The 22,910-nt window shown below is 49.2% G+C and overlaps 1 protein-coding gene across 1 annotated transcript in view; it reads right to left on the bottom strand.

Moving 5' to 3' along the window:
• LOC144177370 (AP-3 complex subunit mu-2-like) overlaps window positions 1–22,910 on the bottom strand; it is a 94,104-nt gene that overhangs the window by 13,606 nt on the left and 57,588 nt on the right. Inside the window, exon 8 of the mRNA XM_077705259.1 lies at window positions 955–1,060. Coding sequence (XP_077561385.1) covers window positions 955–1,060 — 106 coding nt within the window. The remainder of the gene's footprint in view (window positions 1–954; window positions 1,061–22,910) is intronic.

Raw genomic sequence — 22,910 nt, 5'->3', positions numbered from 1 at the left:
GAATCGCGTGCAAAAACGCGCCATGCGGTTCACGCTTCCACTGTTGCGGCGTGTAGTGAGCTTGGGCACCGTAAGTGAGCGAGAGACGAGTGCGAAGTTTTACGCGCTCCAAAAAAGTCTGCTCGACGCATGGAGGTTAAAAAAGCCGAAAAAGTTACAACTTTTTTTCACGCGAAACTAAGAAATGAAATAAACAAACTTTTTTTCAGTGCTTCATTTTTTGATCTGTGTTGGTTCATACGAATTTCGAATGATACAACTATTTTTCGCGGTCCCGCAAGATTCGTATCATTGAGATTCTACTGTATAGCATAGTAGGGGCACGTGTTACAGAGACAGTACGAGACTGGGCCCATTTGTTAGTTTGGAAATTTGGTTGAACGCTCCCTTCACCCTGTACATTTTCCAAGAAAACACATGGGATGTTTTCCAAGAAAAACCGTGTGTTTTCGTGGACGCAAGGTGCAGGAGCACACCCGTAGCGATGCACAAACACCCCACCACACAATGTGCACTGCGGCAGCACGCTGCAATTATTTCGTTCATGGTTTGTTGCCAGTGCCATGCTCCAAAGAGTTTTCTTGTCACATGCATGTTTGTTAGGCCACACCCGGCAATCTTGTTTTACACTCATCCAGACTGTTCTTGTTTGATAGACAATGTTCTCAAACCAAACATCGCTTTGTTGAGTGCTTCTTCGAGGTCTGTGCTTGTCTTACAGTTCATTAAGGGACACAACTTTGCTCCGGTGAAGCTCAGTTACCACAAGAACTTCCGAATTAAATGCCAATATGACGGTGCAGCTGCCTGCTTTCACAGTGACCCTAGCGATGCCCCTATCCAATGCACATGCAAGCTGCCCTCACGCGGCGACTCACTCAGCAAGGGCATGCTTTCCTACCGGTGCTTTCTCGCACACTGCACAAACCAAGCGTGCAGGGAACGTGGCCGTACCGTTTTGCCCATGGTCTGCTTGGGTCCGATGCTGATGTCCAGGCGACCACCGGCCGCTTCCCGGAAGCTGATCTGGTGCCGCACGTACACCGGGACAGCCACCACACTGCGCAAGGCCAACTCTCAGGGCACTGGAAAGAGTGACCAGTGCTTGCGCATACACCGAATGAGCCGGCATTGTCAAGGATGCCGTGACAAAGAGGTTGATTGAATTTGAATTTTATTGGCGCAGCAGCCAAATTTGGCTATAATGCGCCAGACACAAGGTAATATATTTTGAACACACTACGGCAAAAGTCTCATGTAAAAATTATGAAAGTGGTATAATCAAAATTTCTGTAAAAGCTTGAATGCACTCAAAAATTTCAAAACCGCTTATGTAAAAATGACGCAATGTGACAAAGAGGTGCTCGGTGAAACATATAACCAGCCACTCCAATCGAACTTCACCGAAACAAATTATGTGGTAATCCTCTGCATCTGCAGCAATCTGTGAACTTCCAGAGTGCTACAACCGCACGTCACACCACCTGCGCTCCTCTCGTACTCTCCACTGGGCCCACTTCACGTTAGAAGTAGTTCATAGAAGTAGTTAGAAGTAGTTTGGGCATTCACGTTAGAAGTAGTCCACGTTAGAAGTAGTTCAGGCATCGAAGTTCCAACTTCGATGCCCGAAATTATGTCTTGCTGAAAACGACAATTTCCCCGCTAAAGACACATAAAAACTGTACTCTTCACTACAAGTCTGAACTAGTCGGGCACCAGGTGTAGCACACTTTGAGCGCCTGCAATCGACCATTGCAAACATGCAGTGGCAGGCTTTCCCGCAGTGCACTGGTTACGTGCAGATAAATGGCACCTCTTATCTCCTTGGCATTGGGCCAATTCCATCCTTGTAGTCAAGCTCACAAGTTGTCCCAGTCTCTCTAGATAATAGAGGTGTGGTGGTGTTCCAGTAAACACTCTAGATAAGAAAGCCTAGCTGCATACGGACATGGTCCCCTTGAGTCCCTAGCCTTCCGATTTCTGCATTGGCACAAACCACACATTTGTTATCACCTACTTGCGTCACTTATGGTCTCAACTCATTTCGTACGTTTTTATATTAGGCATAAAAGGCTCTTGGTGAGTCGTATATTTTAGATTCTTGTGTGTGCATTCGTGGCACAAGTATTCTTTTTTTTTTTAATATACTATGCTTGTTAGTACCGGTAAAAATTTGTTCTGGACACTTCATCGAACGCCAGTACATCAAATGCCGTTTCGTAAAAGCTGTTTCATCAAAAGCCGTTTCATGGAGCGTCATTTTATCGAACATTTTACTCCGTCTCACAAAAGACAGCCAGAACACAGTGGTAGCATTCATGACATAGAAACATTCGTGACATAGTGACATTCGTGACATAGCATTCGTGACATAGAAAAAATTATTGTGCAGAATAAATTAACTGCTAGACATGTTCAGAAAGTATGGACCCCCTATGCACCATGAAATGCATCTTTCAAAAATAAAAAGCAGAAAAGCTTTCACAATACAGCTGACAAAAGTGTTAACAACAAAAGAAAGAGTAGCCAGTCTATGTGTGCATAGAGCGGGAGCTTCCAATAGTGGCCGGGCTAGTCAGCGAGGTTATGTGCACGCCCTGGAGCAGCCGAGTACCAAAGGCCAGCATCATGAGCGATGATAATCAGTCGCTGAAGATGTGACAGTGATTCGCATACTGCTGCTGTGTGCACAGGCTGGCCCCTGCGTCTTCGCTGTTGTTAACACTCCTGACGACTGTACAAGTCATTTGTGGACACAAGAAATTTATTATCGTGCTAAGGAGGCCCCTCCCAAGTTGCAAGATACTGTATGGTAGCGTTTACAAGGCTGCGGCAGAAGCACAGTGAACCCATTTTGTGTTGCGTGGGCATCACGAAACATGCTCGGAAGTCATGGCGAAGTCCTGGAGCCTGCAGGCTTAAATGTGCCATCTCACCACTGTGCCATCTCGCTGCGATGCACTTATGTGCAGCCACTGCAAACCATGAGGGGGCCACCTTTCCAAACTCAAGTCACCAAAACTCGAAAGAAGAACACAAAAAACATTCAGTGAGAGGCTGTTGGGGAACTGTGCGTCAATCCTTCTCGCTGTGGAAAGTAACACGCAGAAAGTGGCACACTGCACAGTACTACCTTAGCTTTTCTTAACTCCTTGGTCGGGGCAAACCAGGGGCTCTTGCTATCTGCAAGATTCTCCATTTTTTATGGCCACAAGAAGCACTCCCAAGGCCCGGGAAGCCTCAATACTGGCTGCACGCGACTTTTGCGCCTTGTAGATAACACGGCCGCACCCACCAAAACTATCTTTTGTTGCGCATCCTTTTTGCTGGTGCGTGTGTGTCTTGAACTTGCTGTAGTGTGTAATACATTGCATCCAGTAGGTGCCAATGTTTCGCTTGAAGAGTTAACCTTCAGTTGCATCTCACCCCCCCTTTTTGTATGTTCATCTCAGCAGCAGGCCACACATTCTTCAATGCTTTGTTCACACCGCTTACGCAAATGTGCCATCATGGTTGCCAGTGCTGTTTCGGCTGCGATTTTGGGGTGCTTCCCCCCCTTCCCCCCCCTCCCCCCTTTCCCAAAAAAAATGAAGTGTGTTACAATAGAGTAGTTGCGCTTATGCTTAACACAACACGTAGCACCCTGTTCACTACCATCCACCTTCTCAGTGATTCCCCCTTGATAACGAAGCGCCCCACTTCATTGATACCCATTGTCCACAGTTTCTTTGAACCACGGGTCTTTTTTCAGCCCCACCACTGCCACTGCCACATTAGGCCTCACAGCAATCATGTCGGCGCCGCCAGCGCTGCTGCACTTGCAGACGGCGTCGCTTCAACCTCCTGCGTCTACAACGGCAGTCATTACTACGCTGCCCCCCCTGATCGCAGCTACGCCACCATAGGCTCTTGATGTGACTGCCCCTCCAACAGTGCCCCGAACTTCTACACCACCAAGCAGTTTATCTACCACTAATGGAACAGCGCCCCATAGTGACCCAACTGCGACACGTGAAGACGTCTATATGCAAGGCGACATGCAACATCCGCCGAGTGTTCCCAGCTCAGCTGATGCACCCCCGAACTACCCAGAAAGAGACTCAACTCGGACCTCCAACGACAGTGCTTTATGGACTCGGCCAACCTCTTCTACCAGTAGAACCATGAACAAAACTGATCAGGTGAGTAGGCCACGCGCTCTGCTCGTGCTCAGACCACTCGCTAAAATCAGTGTCAATGAGATTCCCGAACATACCCTGGCCCATCTCATTGGCACAACTGCACCAAACTTTTATCTTGCCAAACTAGCTTCTTACCGGTACGACACACTCGGCAACTGCCTTTACATCACAGCCTACGACGATTCCCACACGCAAAGTCTTATCAGCCACTAGGTACATTTCCTCCACAGCGGATCCTAAGTCACCATTCCAATTGAAATCAAGCTGTCCCCGTATCGGCCCAATACGCCCAGAGATGTTGTTGAAGTTGAGCCCAATGAAACCAATGAAGAAGTTCTGAAATGGATCCGCTGCGAGCAAGCCAAAATCATAGCACGCCAACACCGCCTTGGCTACTCCAATAGAGCAGTCTCAACTTTCGACTCAAGTGGTAAAATACTATATCGCCATAATCAGTGTTGCCATACCAACCGCGTCGTATGGTCTGTTACAACTGCCATAGCATTGGACATATGTCTCAACATTGTCCTTCCCCAACCATTTGTCGCGACTGTGGGAAAATGCATCCCGACGCAACAGACTGTGGACCCACCATCTACTGTCGTTTGCGATGGGCTGGGCCACATTGCACTGAACCCTTCCTGTCCTGGAATATTTTCACGCCACCCAACGAGCCCCCTGCCAAGAAACGCACCAATGGAGTTTCTTGGGTGGATCTGGTGCAGCAAATATATTTCATTCCCTCATCTTCCTACTACGCAAACCATTACAAACAAGCCCAAAAAAAATTCTCAATAGAAAAACTCTGACAACAATATGGCAGATATTCTTGCTCAAGTGAATGCCCTTCGTGCGGAAAATCAGCAACTCAAGGCCGAAATCATGGAACCTAATAATCAAGCCAAACACCTAGACTCCCATCTTCCTCTCAACCGCCCTCCTCCTCCCAGCCGCCCACATCGACCCCTTCGTCCACAAGGCGCACTTGAAGCCCTAGTACTAAACGCACTCCTACCTCCAAATATGAACTGGACCCCCAACCTACTCAAGTACTACAAACTATACGTACTGACATAGATCAAGAACGACTCGCTCGACACGAAGATTGCAAAGACACGCATGCCTACATCGACACCAGTGTTGCGGAATGGGCGCCCCCATTTCATTACAATTCCATTCCGGGGAATGACAATTCACCTAAATTCCATTCCTTTCAATTCCTCGGAATGCCAAAAGATCGCCCATTCCCATTCGGGGAATGGCCGGCCAGTTCAATTCCATTCCTCTAATTCCTCCCCGTTTTATGGGTGATTATCAAGTTACCAATGAACACACCATTAAGCTGATGTTATTACACTCGTTAAGAACTACTAAGACACGCAAAACACGTCCCCAAGGTCAAGGGATAGGGGCTTTGTGGCTGATCTCGTGCAGTGCGATCACCCCACTAGTTCCCACAGGGGCAGTTCTCCCGTTAGTTATTATAGTATTCCCATGGTCAGCATGTCTTTACGAGTTGTGGTGTTTTCATATTGTTTAAGCCTGAATGTGTTAATGCTCTTTTTGTACTGACAAAAGTATGGTTGAAGAAGACATATTCCTTAAACGCGTATTACACGCGTAGTAGTTTACACGAGTATGGAGCGGTCGTGAGTATGATTAGAACTATAATTTTGATAACGGGGAACAGAACCTCTAGATCTGGTGGTATCAGTTGGAAGAGTTACCGCTCCAGCACCTTGTCCTGCCTTTGCACCAAATACGGATCACGGGCCGCAGAGGTCACCAGCTCTCGCGGATGTCAAGCGCGCGTTGAAAGCATGGATAGGTTGAGAACTTTGTGTTTGCGTGTGTGCAGGCTAGCAATGTCGCCCTTGCCGAAAAGCTTAGTTACATGTGTCAGGTATCATCCACTGCACGCGATCGAAAGTTCAGGCTGTACTTCAGGCTGAGACAGCTCGCAGCCGGGGCGGATGCGCCGCCAAGGTAAAAAATCACAAGGCCCAGTTAGTGGGAGAGAAGGGGGAGGGGGATGCCTCCGCGGTAGTTCCCCACCACGCATACCAACGGCTTAAAGCCGCGGTTATTACGCGGAGAATCGCGACGAATGTCGTAGCAGCGCTGTATATAAGGGCAAAATTGTAGTAGAGTCGCTGCTTATACATATACCGTGCTTGAAACCAGCCAATTGACTTTAACAGTACTGTGTTGTTGTTAAATTCAAGGCTGTATCAATGTTTGAACTTGGGCTGGTGGGTTCCTTTGCGTGTTTATGCATATTTTGACAAAAACCGTGCGTAGAAGGAAAAAGTACATGTGCTTTATTTTGGAAAAATACATGGAATTCCATTCCCATTCCATTCTGGGCAAAATGCACTTAATTCCATTCCCATTCCATTCCTTCAAGTATTGTCGCCATTCCATTCCCATTCCATTCCTGGGTCACGAAAATGTGGAATGATTCCGGATTCATTCCGATTCCGGACTGGTAACTCTGCAACACTGATCGACACGCAGGTGAATGAACTACGCAAACTTTTACAACAAGTCATTACTCGTCTTCCACCCATTGACCGAACCAAAGAGCCCCCGAGAAAGATCCCACCTCCACATCCGCAGATTGTTTCATGACTGTCCCAATAACTGTACTACAGTGGAACTGCTGCAGCTTCCAGCCCCAATGACTACTTTACCAATGAAGGTTAAACGATCCCAACCTTCCTTTGCTCTTCTCCAAGAAACACACGGAACTCCGAGTATCCCCGGTTATGTTGCACATAGGAACCCATCTATCACGCAAGTAACACGCGGTCGCTCCAAAGTAAAATCAACTCTCACTCCAGGATATGCCGCCATTCTTGTACAGTCTCATGTCGCTACCTCTCCCATCATCCCCCCTGAGTTCTCGTCCTGTAATCACGAAGTCGCTATAGTTCTCACACGCCTCCCTACTGGCCGCAAAATTATTCTCGCTTCAGCCTACTACAAACCTATCGACAGTTCCGCACCTTTCTCCGAGTTTGCCTGGATCCCGGCTCTCGTCAACCGTCACCCAAATATTCCAATACTCATTTGCGGTGACTTCAACGCCTCTCACCCACATTGGGGTTACAGCCACACATCTGTTCGAGGAAGCTCTCTTGCCGACACCATGGATCTCCACAATTTCATTCTTATCAATGAACCTTTCCAAAAGACAAGAATCGGCCTTCATAAAGATCAGGAAGACACCACACTGGACCTAACTTGGGCAACACCCAATCTCATCAAAAGCTGGCCCTCTCCAACCTGGGTAGCGACCACTTCCCCCTCCTTATAACATTTCGTGGCAAGAAGACGCGTACCAAGCAAACACTATCACGACTAGACTGGGACACCTTCCGCAAATATATCAATCAAAAAGACCCCCCGCCTCCTTCGATGATTTTGCGAATCTTATTCGAACTTGTACCAAAGCAGCCACCAAAGAAATCGAGTGCTCTGCAAACACACAACTCTCGATTCCCGCCTCACAAACCTCTGGAAAAAAGTGCACTATCTCACACAATTGTACCGCTCTTGCCCATTCTGGAACTGTTTCGGAATTCGAGCACCACATTCATGCAGTCCTAAGTACAAAACAATCCTACGTTGTTAATAGTTTGACTGCATGTTCGCGTACATAAGGGTGCAGTTTGTCATTATATTTGCATCTTTAGCCTGTATTTCACTGCATTGTTTGTGTATTATTTGTGTGCGTGGTTTGTGAACAAATTTAGGTGTGCACGATTATGTAAGTGCTTTTATGCTTCTATGTTAATACAAAGATTTTGTAACCCCACCCTGTATCGGCCACACTGGCCAACAGTATGAGTAAATAAAAAGGACTATAATTGACAGAGAACATTCATATTTTCAGATTTTTACGTATTTACTTTAGATATGATATTAAAATAGTTGACATAGTTAAAGGCATATGGGGGCGTGGCCTTTTATATAGAGAGGTTATTTCTGGCCTATTAATTCCCATAAACAAAGGTTGTTGGGGTGATAAAAAAGAAAAGTGTTCGCAAAACAAAAGGCAGTGGTTTTAAGGGCTCCTTCACAATCCATGATGATGATGGTTAGGTTTTAATGGCGCAAGGCCGACTAAGGGCAAAGAGCGCCAAAGAAGTTATTTAATGGTTGATGAGACTGTAAATACTAAAACGTATGATTAGAAGTAAAAGTGACGCAAAACAAAAGACAATGAAGATGGCTGGTGTATAGGGCCAGGACAAGAGCTGTAGAAATTTTACCTCGGCTAAAAACTTAAAAACACGTTGACGAGAAAACATTGGTTCGTCGGCTAAAAAGTATGAAGGGTGCTGTGGAATGTGTCGTCTGTATACTTCAGGGAAATGTTTGTGTCGTGTTGTGTCAAGTGCCTTGCATTGAATGAGGATGTGGATCACGGATAGGGCCTCTCCGCACCTGCTGCACAGAGGTCTTGGAGATCCAGTGAGCAGGTGCGAGTGCGTTGCGTGAGTGTGCCCTATCCGTAATCTAGCCAAGGCGACTTCTATGTATCTGTTGCGTGTATCGGAGGTGTACGGTCCCAAGTGTGGTTTTATTACGTGTAACTTGTTGTCTGCTTGTTCACTCCAATGTGTTTGCCATGTTTTGCGAAGTTGTTGTCTGATGTGTGGCTTCACGTCAGTGTATTGTAATGTATTATGTTTACTGCATTCGAGAGTGTAGCAGCAGCAGCCAATCGATCCGCGGCTTCGTTCCCGGCTATACCATAGTGGCCAGGGACCCAGCAAAGGACCAGTTCAAATTTGCGGACATACACAGACATAATACCCTTGACGATCAGATTTACAACGTGATTTTTCGAAGACTTTGTTGACGACAATGCCCCCACAACACCAAGGGAATCTGTATTGGCGGTGAGATCTTTGAGTGGCGCCCCCTGGCTCTGACGTCGGCTTAGGGATTCGCGCTGCTGTCGTCTGCTACACTCCGCTTGTGAGGGGCAACAGTGCCTGGGCTAGAAATCGCCCGCTTCGTTGCTGTAGTGCGTTAAAAAGCGTATTTCTAGCGACTCAGTTATTTTGCCAGCTTCTGACCCATCTGAATAATTTGAAGCTGTATCCCCCACAAGTTTGCAACACACGAAGAGATGGAGAACAACTTTCTTCAGAGTATCGGTCAGAAGATCGTGTGTAACTCGTCCTTTCTTGCTTATTCGTGAGGATCAGCGATCAGAGCTTCTCGATAAGTATTCAAAATGCGTAGGCTTCCCTGCAGTATTTTGAGATGCTCCTATGAAGACTCAACAGTCTAATACTACGTACCAAGCAGCGGCCTCTACACGCTCATCGCACAGCAGGAAATAAAGCGGCTTTCTTCTGTTTCTTTCGTTGTTGTCTTGTATCGGATTAATGTTTCTTCTTTTTTTTCTGCCCAACGCATTATTTTTCTGCGCCGTCACCAACTTCTTATTAGGAGGTTTCGGGATGTTTGGGAGCCTCACAAAGGTCGTGTGGATATTTCCTTCATTTTGTATGGCATACATTCCCTTCTTCACAAATTGGCTTTCATTACGGCTGCGTGCAAGAAGGTGCATATACGCAGCGTGCTTTGTTTATTCAAATGCAAATACAATGAGAAGGTTTGTGCTACGCCACCGCAATCGCGCCCTAAACAACGTGGTCCACAGTACTCGAAGGCGGCTTTTGTGCTCCGAATTTCTATCGTAATTATATCGTTACCATAACGAACTGACTCTCAAGAAAATTACTTTTACTCTCTTGCCCTGGACAGAGGACCCGGCCCACTAACCAGATCGATTTAGTTGTGAAACAAAGTTTTCCCCTCCTCCCTTTACTCCTCCTCCTTCCTCTTGAGTGCAGTTTTCCTATAACGCATATCCGAATATCGGGAAGATATAGCTGTGCAAAATGTTCCGAAATATCCCTCCAGGTCTTAACAAACAAATATGTGTTACTATAAATTTAACGAAGACGTGACTCGTTTTGCTCAATAAACCTCCATACTGGTTAGATGCCTGGTATAGAATCAGCACGCGCGTATATACACACTGGGTTCTTTGGAACTCATGCTACAGTTTTTGCAGTCTATAGTGCATGTCGGTAAACTTTCATGCCTTGACAACGTAAAGTGATGTGACAAAAGGCGTTCGAGCGTTCGGCAAGGTTGCAAAAACTGTTTTACCTTACATATGATTACCGGGAATCGTGATGCCTTCTGCCAAAGCCGACAGCCCTGAAGGCCTAGAATTTGTTTTGGTCTTCCATTTTCGCTTTGTCGGTTATTAGCAGCTGACTGTTCCTTTTGTTCGAATGCTTACATGAGAAGCTGACGCCTAGCTCCGACTCTTCGCGCTCCGCACAGGACCGGCTTCGCAAGGAATGGGGTGGCACCGGCAATGTTTCTACCGTAGCGGTATCCAAAACTATACTTTAATTGGCACCATGAACTAGTGTATGCGATTTTAAGCCTATTATTATGATAAAAAGTTACCCACACGCCAGTTCTGGTGCGGACAAGCATCAGACGTTGACCGAGCGCAAAGAAACAGCAGGGAGAGCGATCCTGAGTGAAGCAGACGACAAATGTGAGAATCCCTAAGCTGACGTCACGGAGGCGCGCTTCGCAGCGCCGCCTGTGTTCGCGCTCACCGCCAATAGATAATAGATTGTGGGATGTGGCTTTGAAGTATATGATTGACAACAAGAAGTACACCGTAAGCCTCTGCCGTAAAGATACTAGTATGACTATTCAGAGTTCTAGTGACATTAAGGCCGGGCCCATGCGCTGCGCAGAACACAGAGGTGGCAGTTCTAAAGGCATCCGTATAAAATTCAGAACACTGATACTTCTGCTGCAAATACAAGAAGTGCTGCAGAATTGCACATGTGGGAGCTCGTTTTTTATCTACATGTGTGAAAGATGTGTCGCATAATACAGGGCGGAGGTGCCATGGTGCTATAACATCTGTTACAGAAGTTTGGATGGTGTCTAAAAGGGAGACAGCAAGCTCTGACGCTTCCTCTCTCACTCTGTAAGAGAAGGGCGCAGAGAACGATGGTCGATTTAAAAGGAGTTCAGTCATGGAGGTATCATGAAAAACTGATTTAAAAGGATGGTGAGGCATGGATGAAATTTTAAAAGCATAAAGGAGATCTGTGTATGCTCGCTGACGCAGTAGGTTCCACTTATTACACTCCACATAGAGGCTTTCGACCGGGCTAGTGCGGAAGGCACCACATGCCAGGCGGAGCTCCAGATGAAGCACTGAGTCCAGCATTTTGAGGGATGTTTTGCTTGCTGACCCATAAACAACACTTCCATAGTCCAATCGTGAACCTATCAGGCTAGTAAAAACACGTAAAAGAAGTTGTTTGTCAGCACCATATGAAGAGTGGGAGAGAACCTTGAGTATATTCATTGCCTTGAAGCATTTATGTTTAAGTTGTTTTATATGTGGAATGAATGTGAGCTTTTCGTCAAGAACTACACCTAAAAACTTGTGTTCATTTCTGACTGGAATTGAGACACCATTGAGTCTGATGTCTGGATCCGGCCGAATGCCACGCCTTTTCGAAAACAAAACACAAGTACACTTTCCTGGATTAAATTTAAAACCATTGCTATCTGCCCAGCCAGCTAGCTTGTTAACACCAAGCTGGACTTGACGCTCGCAGATAGACAGGTTACAAGACTTTTAAAGGATAATTGTACGTCGTCAACATAGATTGAGCAGGAAATTGATGGTGGCAATGCCTTTCTGAGTGAATTTATTTTTACAATAAAGAGAGTGCAACTCAAAACTCCGCCTTACGGCACGCCATTTTCCTGCACATGAACCCTAGAGAGTGCAGTTCCAGCTCGCACACGAAACGTTCTTTCAGACAAGTAGCTGGCAAGTGTGTTCAGCATGTTAGCCGACATGCCGAAGGACTTCAGGTCACTTAGGATGCCGTACCGCCACGCGGTATCGTACGCTTTTTCAAGATCGAAGAATACTGTCATACAGTACGGCCTGTGGAGGAAAGCATCTTTGATATACAACTCTAATGCAACGAGTTGATCGTTGGTAGATCAGCCCGCCCTATAGCCTGCCTGGCAGCTCTCGAGAAGACCGTTGCACTCTAAGAAGTACACGAGTCTCCTGTTTATCATCTTCTCGAAGAGCTTACACGGGCAGCTTGTCAGGGCAATGGGACAATAACTGGCGGGAGAGGAAAGATCCTTCCCTTCCTTTAGGAATGCCGCGAACCCTTCCTTTAGGTAATGCCGCGAACCATGTACGGGTTTGTTTATTTATTGTTTGTTTTTAATGCCCGGCCGTGCCCGGCTCTGTTATCTGTGTCCCATGTGAAGCTCGTGTTCCATTCTTTATTTTTTATGCCGCACGGGCTATCTCATTCCGATAAGCAGAGTGTTTCGCCCTAACGCCGCTAGCCCAGAATAATCTTCTGTGATCTACGATGTTCTGGATGTGAATCGACGGTTCCAGAAACTCTCGCGCCGAAAGATAAAAACCTGCACAGCAGACGCCGCGGCATTCGATTCTGCGACGCTCGCCGATGCGTCACTTTGTTGACCGCTGCTTCGCCGCCTCTGTATTCTTTTGAGTCGTTAGGGGAGCACAAGTTTGCTCCAAACTACTTGTTTCTCCTTCAAGACAACTGCGTCGTCCTTGTCTTAGTGACATCTGGTGAAGGTGCTGGGTACTCACCCTTTATGCTCCCTACAACATCTGGAAGCCGCCAAGCCAGTCCAACAAAAGAAAGCCGCCGACTGCAAGGATTGCCACCTGAGTTCGGTCTTATGCCAGAACTGCCCAAGAGAAGAAACGCTGCAACCAACACCATGGTGCAAGAAACAACGTCGCCAATCGTCCTGCAAGAGCCCCGGGAACCGCCATCGTTCCGGGGAGCCCCCGCTGAAGACCCCGAGGAATGGTTGGAGAAGCTGGAGCGCGTGCGGACCTTCAACAGGTGGGACGATGAAGAAACCTTCCGGCATGTTTTCTTTTACTTGGAGGATGCAGCTCGAACTTGGTTCGAGAACCACGAGAGCACCTTGACCGACTGGACGCAATTCAAAAGCGAGTTCCTTAGGACCTTCACGACCGTGGTGAGAAAAGAACGAGCTGCACTTTTACTGGAAACTCGAACGCAACACCCGAACGAAGGAGTCGCAATCTTCGTTGAGGAAATGAAGCGACTATTTCATCGCGCGGACCCGGATATGACGGAAGAAAAGAAACTGAGGTTTCTGATGCGAGGAGTAACGCAAGAACTTTTTGCTTGCCTTGTCCGCAACCCCCCCAAACCGGTGGCCGAATTCGCATCCGAGGCGGCCGCCATGGAAAAGACGTTGGAAATGCGCACGAGGCAGTACGACCGTCCCATCAATGCGCTAGTTGCGGACACGATCGATGCCGGGGCTCTTAACTCTGACACACTACGTGATACAATCCGCGCTATCGTCAGGGAAGAACTGCGGAAACTCTTCCCAACAACGCCGCAACCCCAAGTCACCTCTATGAGCGACGTGATTCGGGAAGAAATTCAACTCGCTTAGGGGACTTCTACGCCTCCCGAAGTACCACGTGAGCCTCAAGCTATGACCTACTCCGCGGCTGGTCGACGACCCCGCCCTGCTCCAACCCGTCTTCCAGAAGTCCCGCCGTACCGCCGCCCACTGTCGCCCGCCCGACCCCCTGCACGCCAAAACCAGGCGCCGAGGAAGACGGACGTATGGCGAACCGTCGATAATGGTCCGCTGTGCTACCACAGCGGAGAGGCCGATCACACCTACCGTCGCTGCCCGTACAGGAGACTCGGACTGCGTGGTTTCTCCGTCGACGCCCCACGCCCCCGACCCGGCCAGCGCCCTACTGAGATCGACGAATACCTGTCCAACACTAACCGAGGCCCAGCGCGCTTCAACCGATCGCCGTCGCCCTACCTATACCAGTCGCCCAGCCGCCGTAGCAATGCTGATTTCGCACGTGGAAGGTCCCCCAGCCCACGCGGGGGAAACTAAAAGCAGCAACTTCTGGAGGTAAAGTTGCACGATCGCGGAAAAATGAAAACCCTCCAACGACGCAACGACTCACGGAAGACAGTGATTCACGACATGCCAACATCCCGACGACCCAACCTAACCCTGACGAGACTCCCGAACACGACGATAGCTACACGGCGCGACGCGTACCCGACCTGACCGAGACGTCCGCTGAGAAGACGACAACGACGACGCACAGTGCCCGACCGTCAACACACACAAGCCGAGATGCGACGCCCCGACGCACCCGGAACTCGAGGAAGGCGGCATCCGACGTCAAGGTGTCCATCGACGGCTTTGACGTAGTCGCCCTCGTAGACACGGGAGCCAACTACTCAGTAATGAGCGGACCGTTTGCGTCTAAGCTGAAGAAAGTTATGACCAGATGGGACGGTCCGCATATACGCACAGCGGGAGGACACCTCGTGACGCCAAGTGGAACGTGCACATCCCGCGTCACCATAGACGGCACGACGTACCCTGCCGCGTTCGTCATCTTGCCTAACTGCTCCCGCGACGTAATTCTCGGAATGGACTTTCTGACGCCCAACGGCGCAATAATTGATCTGCAGACCAAGTCGATAACTTTTTCCTCCGATCACTCCACGACGCCGGAACCGAACCCCGAACACCGTGCAGCTGTAAGGATCGCCAATGATCATGTCACCCTGCCACCCCGCGCAAGTTTGATGATCACCGTCTACTGTGAAGGTGCTGCTCCTGACGTTGACGCTATCGTGGAGAGTGACCAAAGGTTGCTTCTCGATCGCGGTGTGTCTGTCGCAAGAGGTATTGCGCGGTTTAAGCAGCGCAAATCCCACGTTTTGGTCACCAATTTCACTGAGGAGTACCAGCATTTAAACAAGGGCGCTTCAATTGCGTTCCTCGAAGAAACACAACCAGCAAGTGACGTGATCGCGGTTGCCGAATTTGAACGCGCACTCGAAGATACCTTCAAGCTTCTGAATCCCTTCGACGTGAATCCGACGTTAACGCAAGCAGAACGAAACAAATTATTGGCTTCGCTGCATCGCTACAGGGAGCGTTTTTCGTCGAACTCAAAACTACGTCAGACACCTCTAGCGAAGCACCGAATAATAACCGAAGATGGGAGCCCGACCTACCCGACAGTCACCGTACCGCGTCTCTTCCCACGAGCGGGAAGCCATCCGGACTCAAGTCGACGACATGCTCAGCGACGACATTATACAGCCATCGAAAAGCCCCTGGGCTGCGCCGGTTGTACTGGTGAAGAAAAAAGACGGCACATTAATGTTTTGCGTTGACTACCGGTGACTGAACAAAGTCACTAAAAAGGACGTATACCCCCTGCCACGAACCGACAACGCCCTCGACCGCCTCTGCCTTGCGAAGTACTTCTCCTCGATGGATCTGAAGACCGGCTACTGGCAAATTGAGGTAGACGAGAGAGACCGAGAGAGACCGAGAGAAGACCGCATTGTTACGGAGAGCGACCTTGCCGCCCAGCAGCGTGCCGACCCCGACTTGCGCGTAATGATCAACTACCTCAAAGGACGAAACGTCGCCGTGCCTAGAGCGTTCAAGCGGAACTTACCAGCATTCAGCCTCAAAAACTCCGTCCTCGTGAAGAAGAATTTCAGCCCTGGAACGAGAACGAATTATCTACTTGTCATCCCCGCAGCCCTTCGTGACGAAATTTTGGAAGCGTCCCACGACGACCCGTCTTCCGGACATCTCGGCACAGCTCGCACTATTGCAAAAATTAAGGCGAAGTACTTCTGGCACCGCCTTACATCTGACGTCACCCACTACGTTCGGAGTTGCCGTGACTGCCAGCGACGAAAAACGCCGCCGACAAGACCCGCCGGACTTCTGCAACCAATCGCCGTCTCCTCAAGGCCCTTACAACAGATTGGAATGGACCTTCTAGGCTCGTTCCCTACCTCACGATCAGAGAACAAGTGGATTGTCGTAGCGACAGACTACATGACGCGCTACACAGAGACCGCCGCTCTTCCGAGGGGGACAGCACAAGAAGTCGCCAAGTTCTTTATAAACCAGGTTGTGCTGCGACATGGAGCCCCTGAAGTCCTAATCACGAACTGCAGAACGGCCTTTACCGCGGAGCTGATGCAAGGAATCTTACGCTACAGCAACACGGATCACCGAAGAACGACGGCGTACCACCCCAAACGAACGGACTAACGGAACGTCTGAACAAGACGATTGCGGATATGCTGTCCATGTACGTCGACGTTGAACATAAGACTTGGGACGAACTCCTCCCGTATGTCACGTTTGCGTACAATACAGCGACGCAGGAAACTACGCAGATGACACCTTTCGAGCTTGTCTACGGAAGACGGCCGACTACGATGCTCGACGCCATGCTTCTGCATGTAGAAGACGGCGACCTCAACGCCGACGTCCAAGGATACCTTCAACGTGCGGAGGAGGCCCGCCAGCTCGCTCGAGTTCGTATAACGGACCAGCAGCTGGTGGATGCCGGCCGCTACAACCTCCGACGCAGAGACGCCGAGTACCAACCAGGGGATCGTGTGTGGGTTTGGACTCCCATTCGACGACGCGTACTCAGTGAGAAGCTTCTGCGACGGTATTTCAGACCCTACCAGATTCTACGACGTGTTGGCCAATTAACCTACGAAGTGATCCCCAGTGGTGATTCCGGCACATCACGACGACGCACGCGACCCGAAGTCGTCCACGTGGTTCGCCTCAAACCATACTTCGCAAGATGACGAACTCTTTTTGTTGTTGTTTTGTTGTGGCTGTTTGTTCGGACTGTCGTTTTATTGTAGCATCGGGTCGATGCACTCTTAGAGGGGGGGGGGGGGGGGGGGGGGGGGGGGGTAATGCCGCGAACCATGTACGGGTTTGTTTAGTTATTGTTTGTTTTTAATGCCCAGCCACGCCCGGCTCTGTTATCTGTGTCCCATGCGAAGTGCGTGTTCCATTCTTTATTTTTTATGCCGCACGGGCTATCTCATTCCGATAAGCAGAGTGTTTCGCCCTAACGCCGCTAGCCCAGAATAATCTTCTGTGATCTACAATGTTCTGGATGTGAATCGACGGTTCCAGAAACTCTCGCGCCGAAAGATAAAAGCCTGCACAGCAGACGCCGTGGCATTCGATTCTGCGACGCTCGCTGACGCAAGTCACTTTGTTGACCGCTGCTTCGCTGCCTCTGTAGTCTTTTGAGTTGTTAGGGGAGCACAAGTTCGCTCCAATAAACTTGTTTCTCCTTCAAGACAACTGCGTCGTCCTTGTCTTCGTGACAATATGACTCTAATGCAACGAGTTGATCGTTGGTATATCGGCTTGCCCTAAAGCCTGCCTGGCAGCTCTCGAGAAGACCGTTGCACTCTAAGTACACGAGTCTCTTGTTTATCATCTTCTCGAAGAGCTTACACAGGCAGCTTGTCAGGGCAATGGGACAATAACTGGCGGGAGAGGAAAGATCCTTCCCTTTCTTTAGGAAAGCCACTACTATGGCCTCCCTCCGGGTGTGTGGAATGTGCCCCAAAAGAAATATTTTATTGTAGAGGTGAAGAAGTGTTTCAAGTGTGTCTACATGTAAGTGTTGTATCAATGTGTATGAAATCCTGTCTGCACCTGGAGCTGAAGGTTTACAAGTACCGAGTGCGACCTTCAGCTCATGAAGTGAAAAGGGGGTGTTATAAGATGAGTTCGACTTATTACTGTCTCGCAAGGACTTCTTCTCACATGATGCTTTACGTTTAATGAAAGTGTTGGTGTAGTGTGCTGAGCTGGACACGTGTTCGAAGTGTTGTGCAAGCATGTTGGCCTGGGCCGGTTTGCCCGTACGCATAAGTTCCCGATTAAGTTCCCGCTTACAAATAAGACGCCAATAAGTTGAAGTCAGCCACGGCAAATAAGTCAGTTGCTAGAAAACGCGACGGAAACGCTACTTTAACCGAGCGTTTGTATCAGTTTCGGGCAAACGACTTATTATCTAGACAGCGCTTAAGTCGTAGTTGAGAACTTATTCTTAAACTTATTGGGTTCGGGCAAACGGGCCCTGGTCTTCGAGTGCGTCCCCTGTTGTGCTAACCAGGGGCAGGCTGTGTGTCTGTTGTCGTTTTAGTTTGCATATTCCTGTACAGACTTAGTGAGTGTCAGTGTATGAGTTGATGGAAGTGAGGAAGGCGCGCCAACTCTCCCTTTTCGCCTCACGACGCACACGCTTCCCAAGAGCTTTTGCCCGTTTAAAGGAAATGAGATTATCTGATGTGGGGTACCGGCGAAGAGGACACCCCACGCCTTGTTTTGAGCCTCTCGCGCCCGCCTACAGTCCTCGTTCCACCAGGGCCTCCTTGGGTTGCGGGACGCACTGGAGGCCTGGGGAATGGACTTTTCGGCAGCGTCGAGTATGTGCGCCGTGATGAGTTGGGCTGCTTCCTCAATGTGTAGGTGTTTTATGGTTGTGCTGTGTAGTTTAGATGTTTCTATGAATGTACTCCAGTTTGCTTTTGATTCATTAAACCTGTTATGGGAAGATGGACTGCTTGGGCCTTTACCTATGTATGTTAGGGAAGTGGGGAAGTGGTCACTACCATATGGGTCCGTGCCCACGCCCCACTCAAGACATGGAAAGAGAGTTGCAGAACCAATAGCCAAGTCAAGATGCGAGTATGTATTGTGTCCTAAGTTATGGTATGTAGGCTGTTTTTTGTTGAAAAGGCATCCTCCTGAAGATGTAAGGAATTTCTCTATAAGGCGACCTCGGGCATCCGTTCTGGAGGAGCCCCAAAGAGAGTTGTGCGCATTAAGGTCGCCTGTTAGGATGTACGGTTCGGGCAGCTGGTCGACCAGCGCCTCGAAGTCAGAGCTTGAAAGTGCATGATCAGGAGGAATGTATATGGAGCACACCGTTATCAATCTATTGAATATTATTGTGCGAATTGCTACAGCCTCGAGGACAGCGTTTAAAGAGAAAGGGTGGAAGGCTAACGATTTCAGGGCGACAATGGCCACACCGCCCGAAGAGTGGGTGCAGCCAACCCTGTCCTTTCTGAATAGTATGTACCTACTTAAGAGATTTGTCTGTTTATAATTGAAGTGTGTCTCTTGGAGACACATAAGACTTGGCTGATTGGCATGCAGCATCTCATACACATCATCAAGATTTTTAAGGAGGCCTCTGCAGTTCCATTGAATGATGTTTTCTGTTCCCATTATTTACGTTTAAGAATGAATACAGTGTGTGTGTGTGGGTTCATGTGACGTCTTTCGGGGCTGTTACTCTGGGATTGGGCTTTTTGGGCCTTTCTGTTGGCTTGGCCGTCGGAGGCCGCTCCTTGCGGTGCGTTGCAGGCAAGAACGGCGCGACGTCCATCTCATCGTCAGATGTCCTGGGGGTGACCGTCGAACCGGGCCCCCCGGACTTGGCCCCCCTTCGGGAGCCCTTCGTTTGAGACGCCACCGCCGCGGGCGTCGGGGACGCCAGAAGTGGCACGGGCGGTGCGGCGATAGTGGGAGCCGAAGCGGGGCCCTCGGTGTCCATCCCCTCAGCACCCTCCAACGCACTGGAGGATGGGGAGGCAGGGGTGGGAGTGGCACCGGTTCCGACGGAAGAGGTTGGCACCACAACCGCTGCTGCCTCAGCAAGCGGCGTGGTGTCGGGTTGGGCTGCGTGAGGCAACCCAGCGGGGGGCGGGGGCGGGACCAGGTCAGACTCGCTGAACTGGGTCCCTGTGGACACCAGACGCCGCTCCGCCCCCCGGCAAGCCGCGTCTGCGTACCTCCCCAGGGGGAAAGAGGTGAACCTCTTTCGCGCCTCTGGGAAGGTGATGTTCTCCGTGACCTTGATGTTAATTATCTTTTTTTCCATGTGAAATTTTTCACACTTGCGGGAGTATGCCGCATGCGGCCCCCCGCAGTTCACACAAGACATGTTATTGGATGGACAATTGTCGCTCGGATGATCATGCGCCGCGCATTTCGCACACGTCGTTCGGCCACGGCAAGAGTTTGTACCATGCCCGAACCGCTGGCCCTTAAAACAGTGCCGCGGGTTCGGGATGTACGGACGGATGGAGCAACGGATAAAACCTGCATTTATGTGTTGTGGAAGAACTGCGCGGTCAAAAGTCAAGATAATGTGCTTGGTGGGAATCTCCTTGTCGTCTCTGCGGATAGTGATGCGTCTCACGGCAGTGACGCCCTGATCCTTCAAGCCGGCAAGAAGATCCGCATTCGTTTCGTTCAGGAGATCTGTCTCGGATATCACACCCTGCGAGCTGTTGAGGCTCCGATGGGGTGTGACCCTGATGTCTAGATCAGCCAGTTTTGTCTGAGCTAGAAGCTTTGTGGACTGCTGCTTGTCATTTATTTCGATGAGGAGTTGACCAGACCTTTGTTTTTTGCACGTATACGATTTTCCTATTATGGCTTCAAGATATTTTGCTATCAAGAAGACTGAGTGAGATGCAAGAGGGGTTGGATTGAGGGACTCCATGACAAGAAATCGAGAGTAATGATCTGGTTCAGGAAATGTTAAAGATGGCAATGGGGGGAACGCTACTTCGGTGCGGCCCCTTTTAGGGGGCCGATCACGTTTGGGGGGGGTTTTAGACAATACCATAAAGCATAGTATAAAAGCAGGGAGACGGGGGTACTTTCTCCTTTGACCTTACACTGGTAGTCGAAGAGGTCCCGGAGCTCCCTGCCTGGTAGACAGGCAGGGAGCCTGCCTGGTAGACAGGCAGGGAGCCCATCGGCCAGAGCTTGACCAAGGCTCCGACGGCCACCGTTTACGGCTTCTACCTTCTACCCTTCACCTTTAAAGGGACAGACAACCGATTTTTGTCGCGTATATGTTCTCTAGCTCATATGAAAGCCAGCGTTTTACATAGTCCGGTAACCACAAGCAATTTTTAAACGAACTGGCGGAAATAATTTTAATTTGGCAGCAAACTTCCTGAAATCGGAAGGGTGGCGGTTCGTAGTGTCGAAACTTGACACTACAATATGTGTCCCTGTCACGTGACCTGCAAACCTAGCAGCTACTGTAACTGCTGAAACGTTCATTTACGTATAGAAAACCTTTTAACACAAGTATTTCTACAAGCTTAAATAGTATATGTATTTCTAAATATTACTTTGAAAATTCTAAAAACACTCCGCCCGCCTCCGCTGGGTTGCTCTCAGTGTGGCTAACTGAGCCACCATGCCCAGAATAAACGGCAGCGTTCAGCAAACAGACCCAGCGAAGGAGCTGTGATGATTCTGTCTAGGTCAGGGGCGTTTGTTCTGCCAAAATATTTGATTTCAGTCTCCAAATACGCCAACGGCAGCTTAAAAAAAAAAAAAAAAAAAAGAATGTCGCGCCCGGGGAGAATCGAACTTCCCGCCTCCACAATGTAAAGACAGATTCTACCTATCGTTTATCCCAACAGATGGCGCATTCGTGCAAAATAGACCCTTGCATTAAAAAAACACGAAGAGGAACAGGAAAGCCTGCGATTCAAACTTTTTTAGCTGGGAACAAGTTTTTAAATATCGTTTTTCATTTCGCATACAGACAAAAGTACCGTATTTATTCGAATATAGGTCGACCTTTTTTTTTCCGAAAATGTGCTTAAAAATTGAGGGTCGACCTATAATCGTGACCGAAGAACCTCGACCTATAGTCGTGATCAAAAATGGCGGCCGCAACGAGCGATCCGTTTCTCCGTCGCGCCCGGCGCTCCTCAATTTGAGGCGGCAGCGCGGAGCATCCAGAACAAAGACAGGCAAGAAAATAAAGGAAAAAATAACAAAACAATCAGCGTAAGAAAACCACCCACAGTCACTGCCGGCTATCGCGCATTACCTGCGGCCGAACCGGACACGAGCGAGCTTACGTACTGGCTAGAGAGCCAGATTGGCTTGGCTTGGTGTCTTTGGCTTGGCTAGGTGACTTTCGCCACCTAGCGTAGCCACCTCGTGAACGGAACGGCGTTGCCTGCTTCGCTCGCTGTCTCTACTATCTCCCGTTCTCCGTTTCATGCGCTTTCTTTGTGTTTGCTTCGTTGTGATTTCCGCACACAACGTTTTTCTCGTGCGCATTTCGCGATGTCACGTCGGACTTTAAGCGGCGGGTGATCCTGTTTGCTGAGAACTTGAACAACTGCGCCGCTCAGCGAGAGTTAGTCGTTAATGAAAAGCTGATCAGGGGATGGCGGAAACCGCGGGACGAACTTTTTGCTTGTAGGGGACTGCGTCGTGCGTTTCGTGGTGGGAGGCACGATGCTCTCGAGAAAAAACTCCGGCTGCACGTGGAAGAGAAGCGTGCGAAAGGACACCGAGTGTCCTGCGAAGATATTCAGACCAAAGCTCAACAGTTAGCGCTGCGAGGCGGGATTGGCCGTTCAGCCTTCAAGCCAGTCGGGGGCGGGGGTGGGTAATGAACTGCGGCGCATGCGGCGCAAGTTCCGACGACGACGCATTGTGTGGCTCCGACCAGTGAGGTGACCGCGTTGTAAATAAATGGGAGTTTTGAAAAGTTTCCTCAAGTTTTTTTCTTAAAAGTATGGGTCGACCTATAATCGAATATATTATTTTTTTTTTCGGCGACTTCAATTTTTAGGGGGTCGACCTATATTCGTGCTCGACCTATTTTCGAATAAATACGGTATGTTGCCGAGCTACTCTATGTCA

The sequence above is a fragment of the Haemaphysalis longicornis genome, unplaced genomic scaffold, assembly GCF_048455015.1.
Source record: "Haemaphysalis longicornis isolate Haplotype H1 unplaced genomic scaffold, Haemaphysalis longicornis Haplotype H1 scaffold_1, whole genome shotgun sequence".
Lineage (NCBI taxonomy): Eukaryota > Metazoa > Arthropoda > Arachnida > Ixodida > Ixodidae > Haemaphysalis > Haemaphysalis longicornis.
Note: the sequence above shows the minus strand (reverse complement) of the source record. Positions and strands in the feature narration are given on the sequence as shown.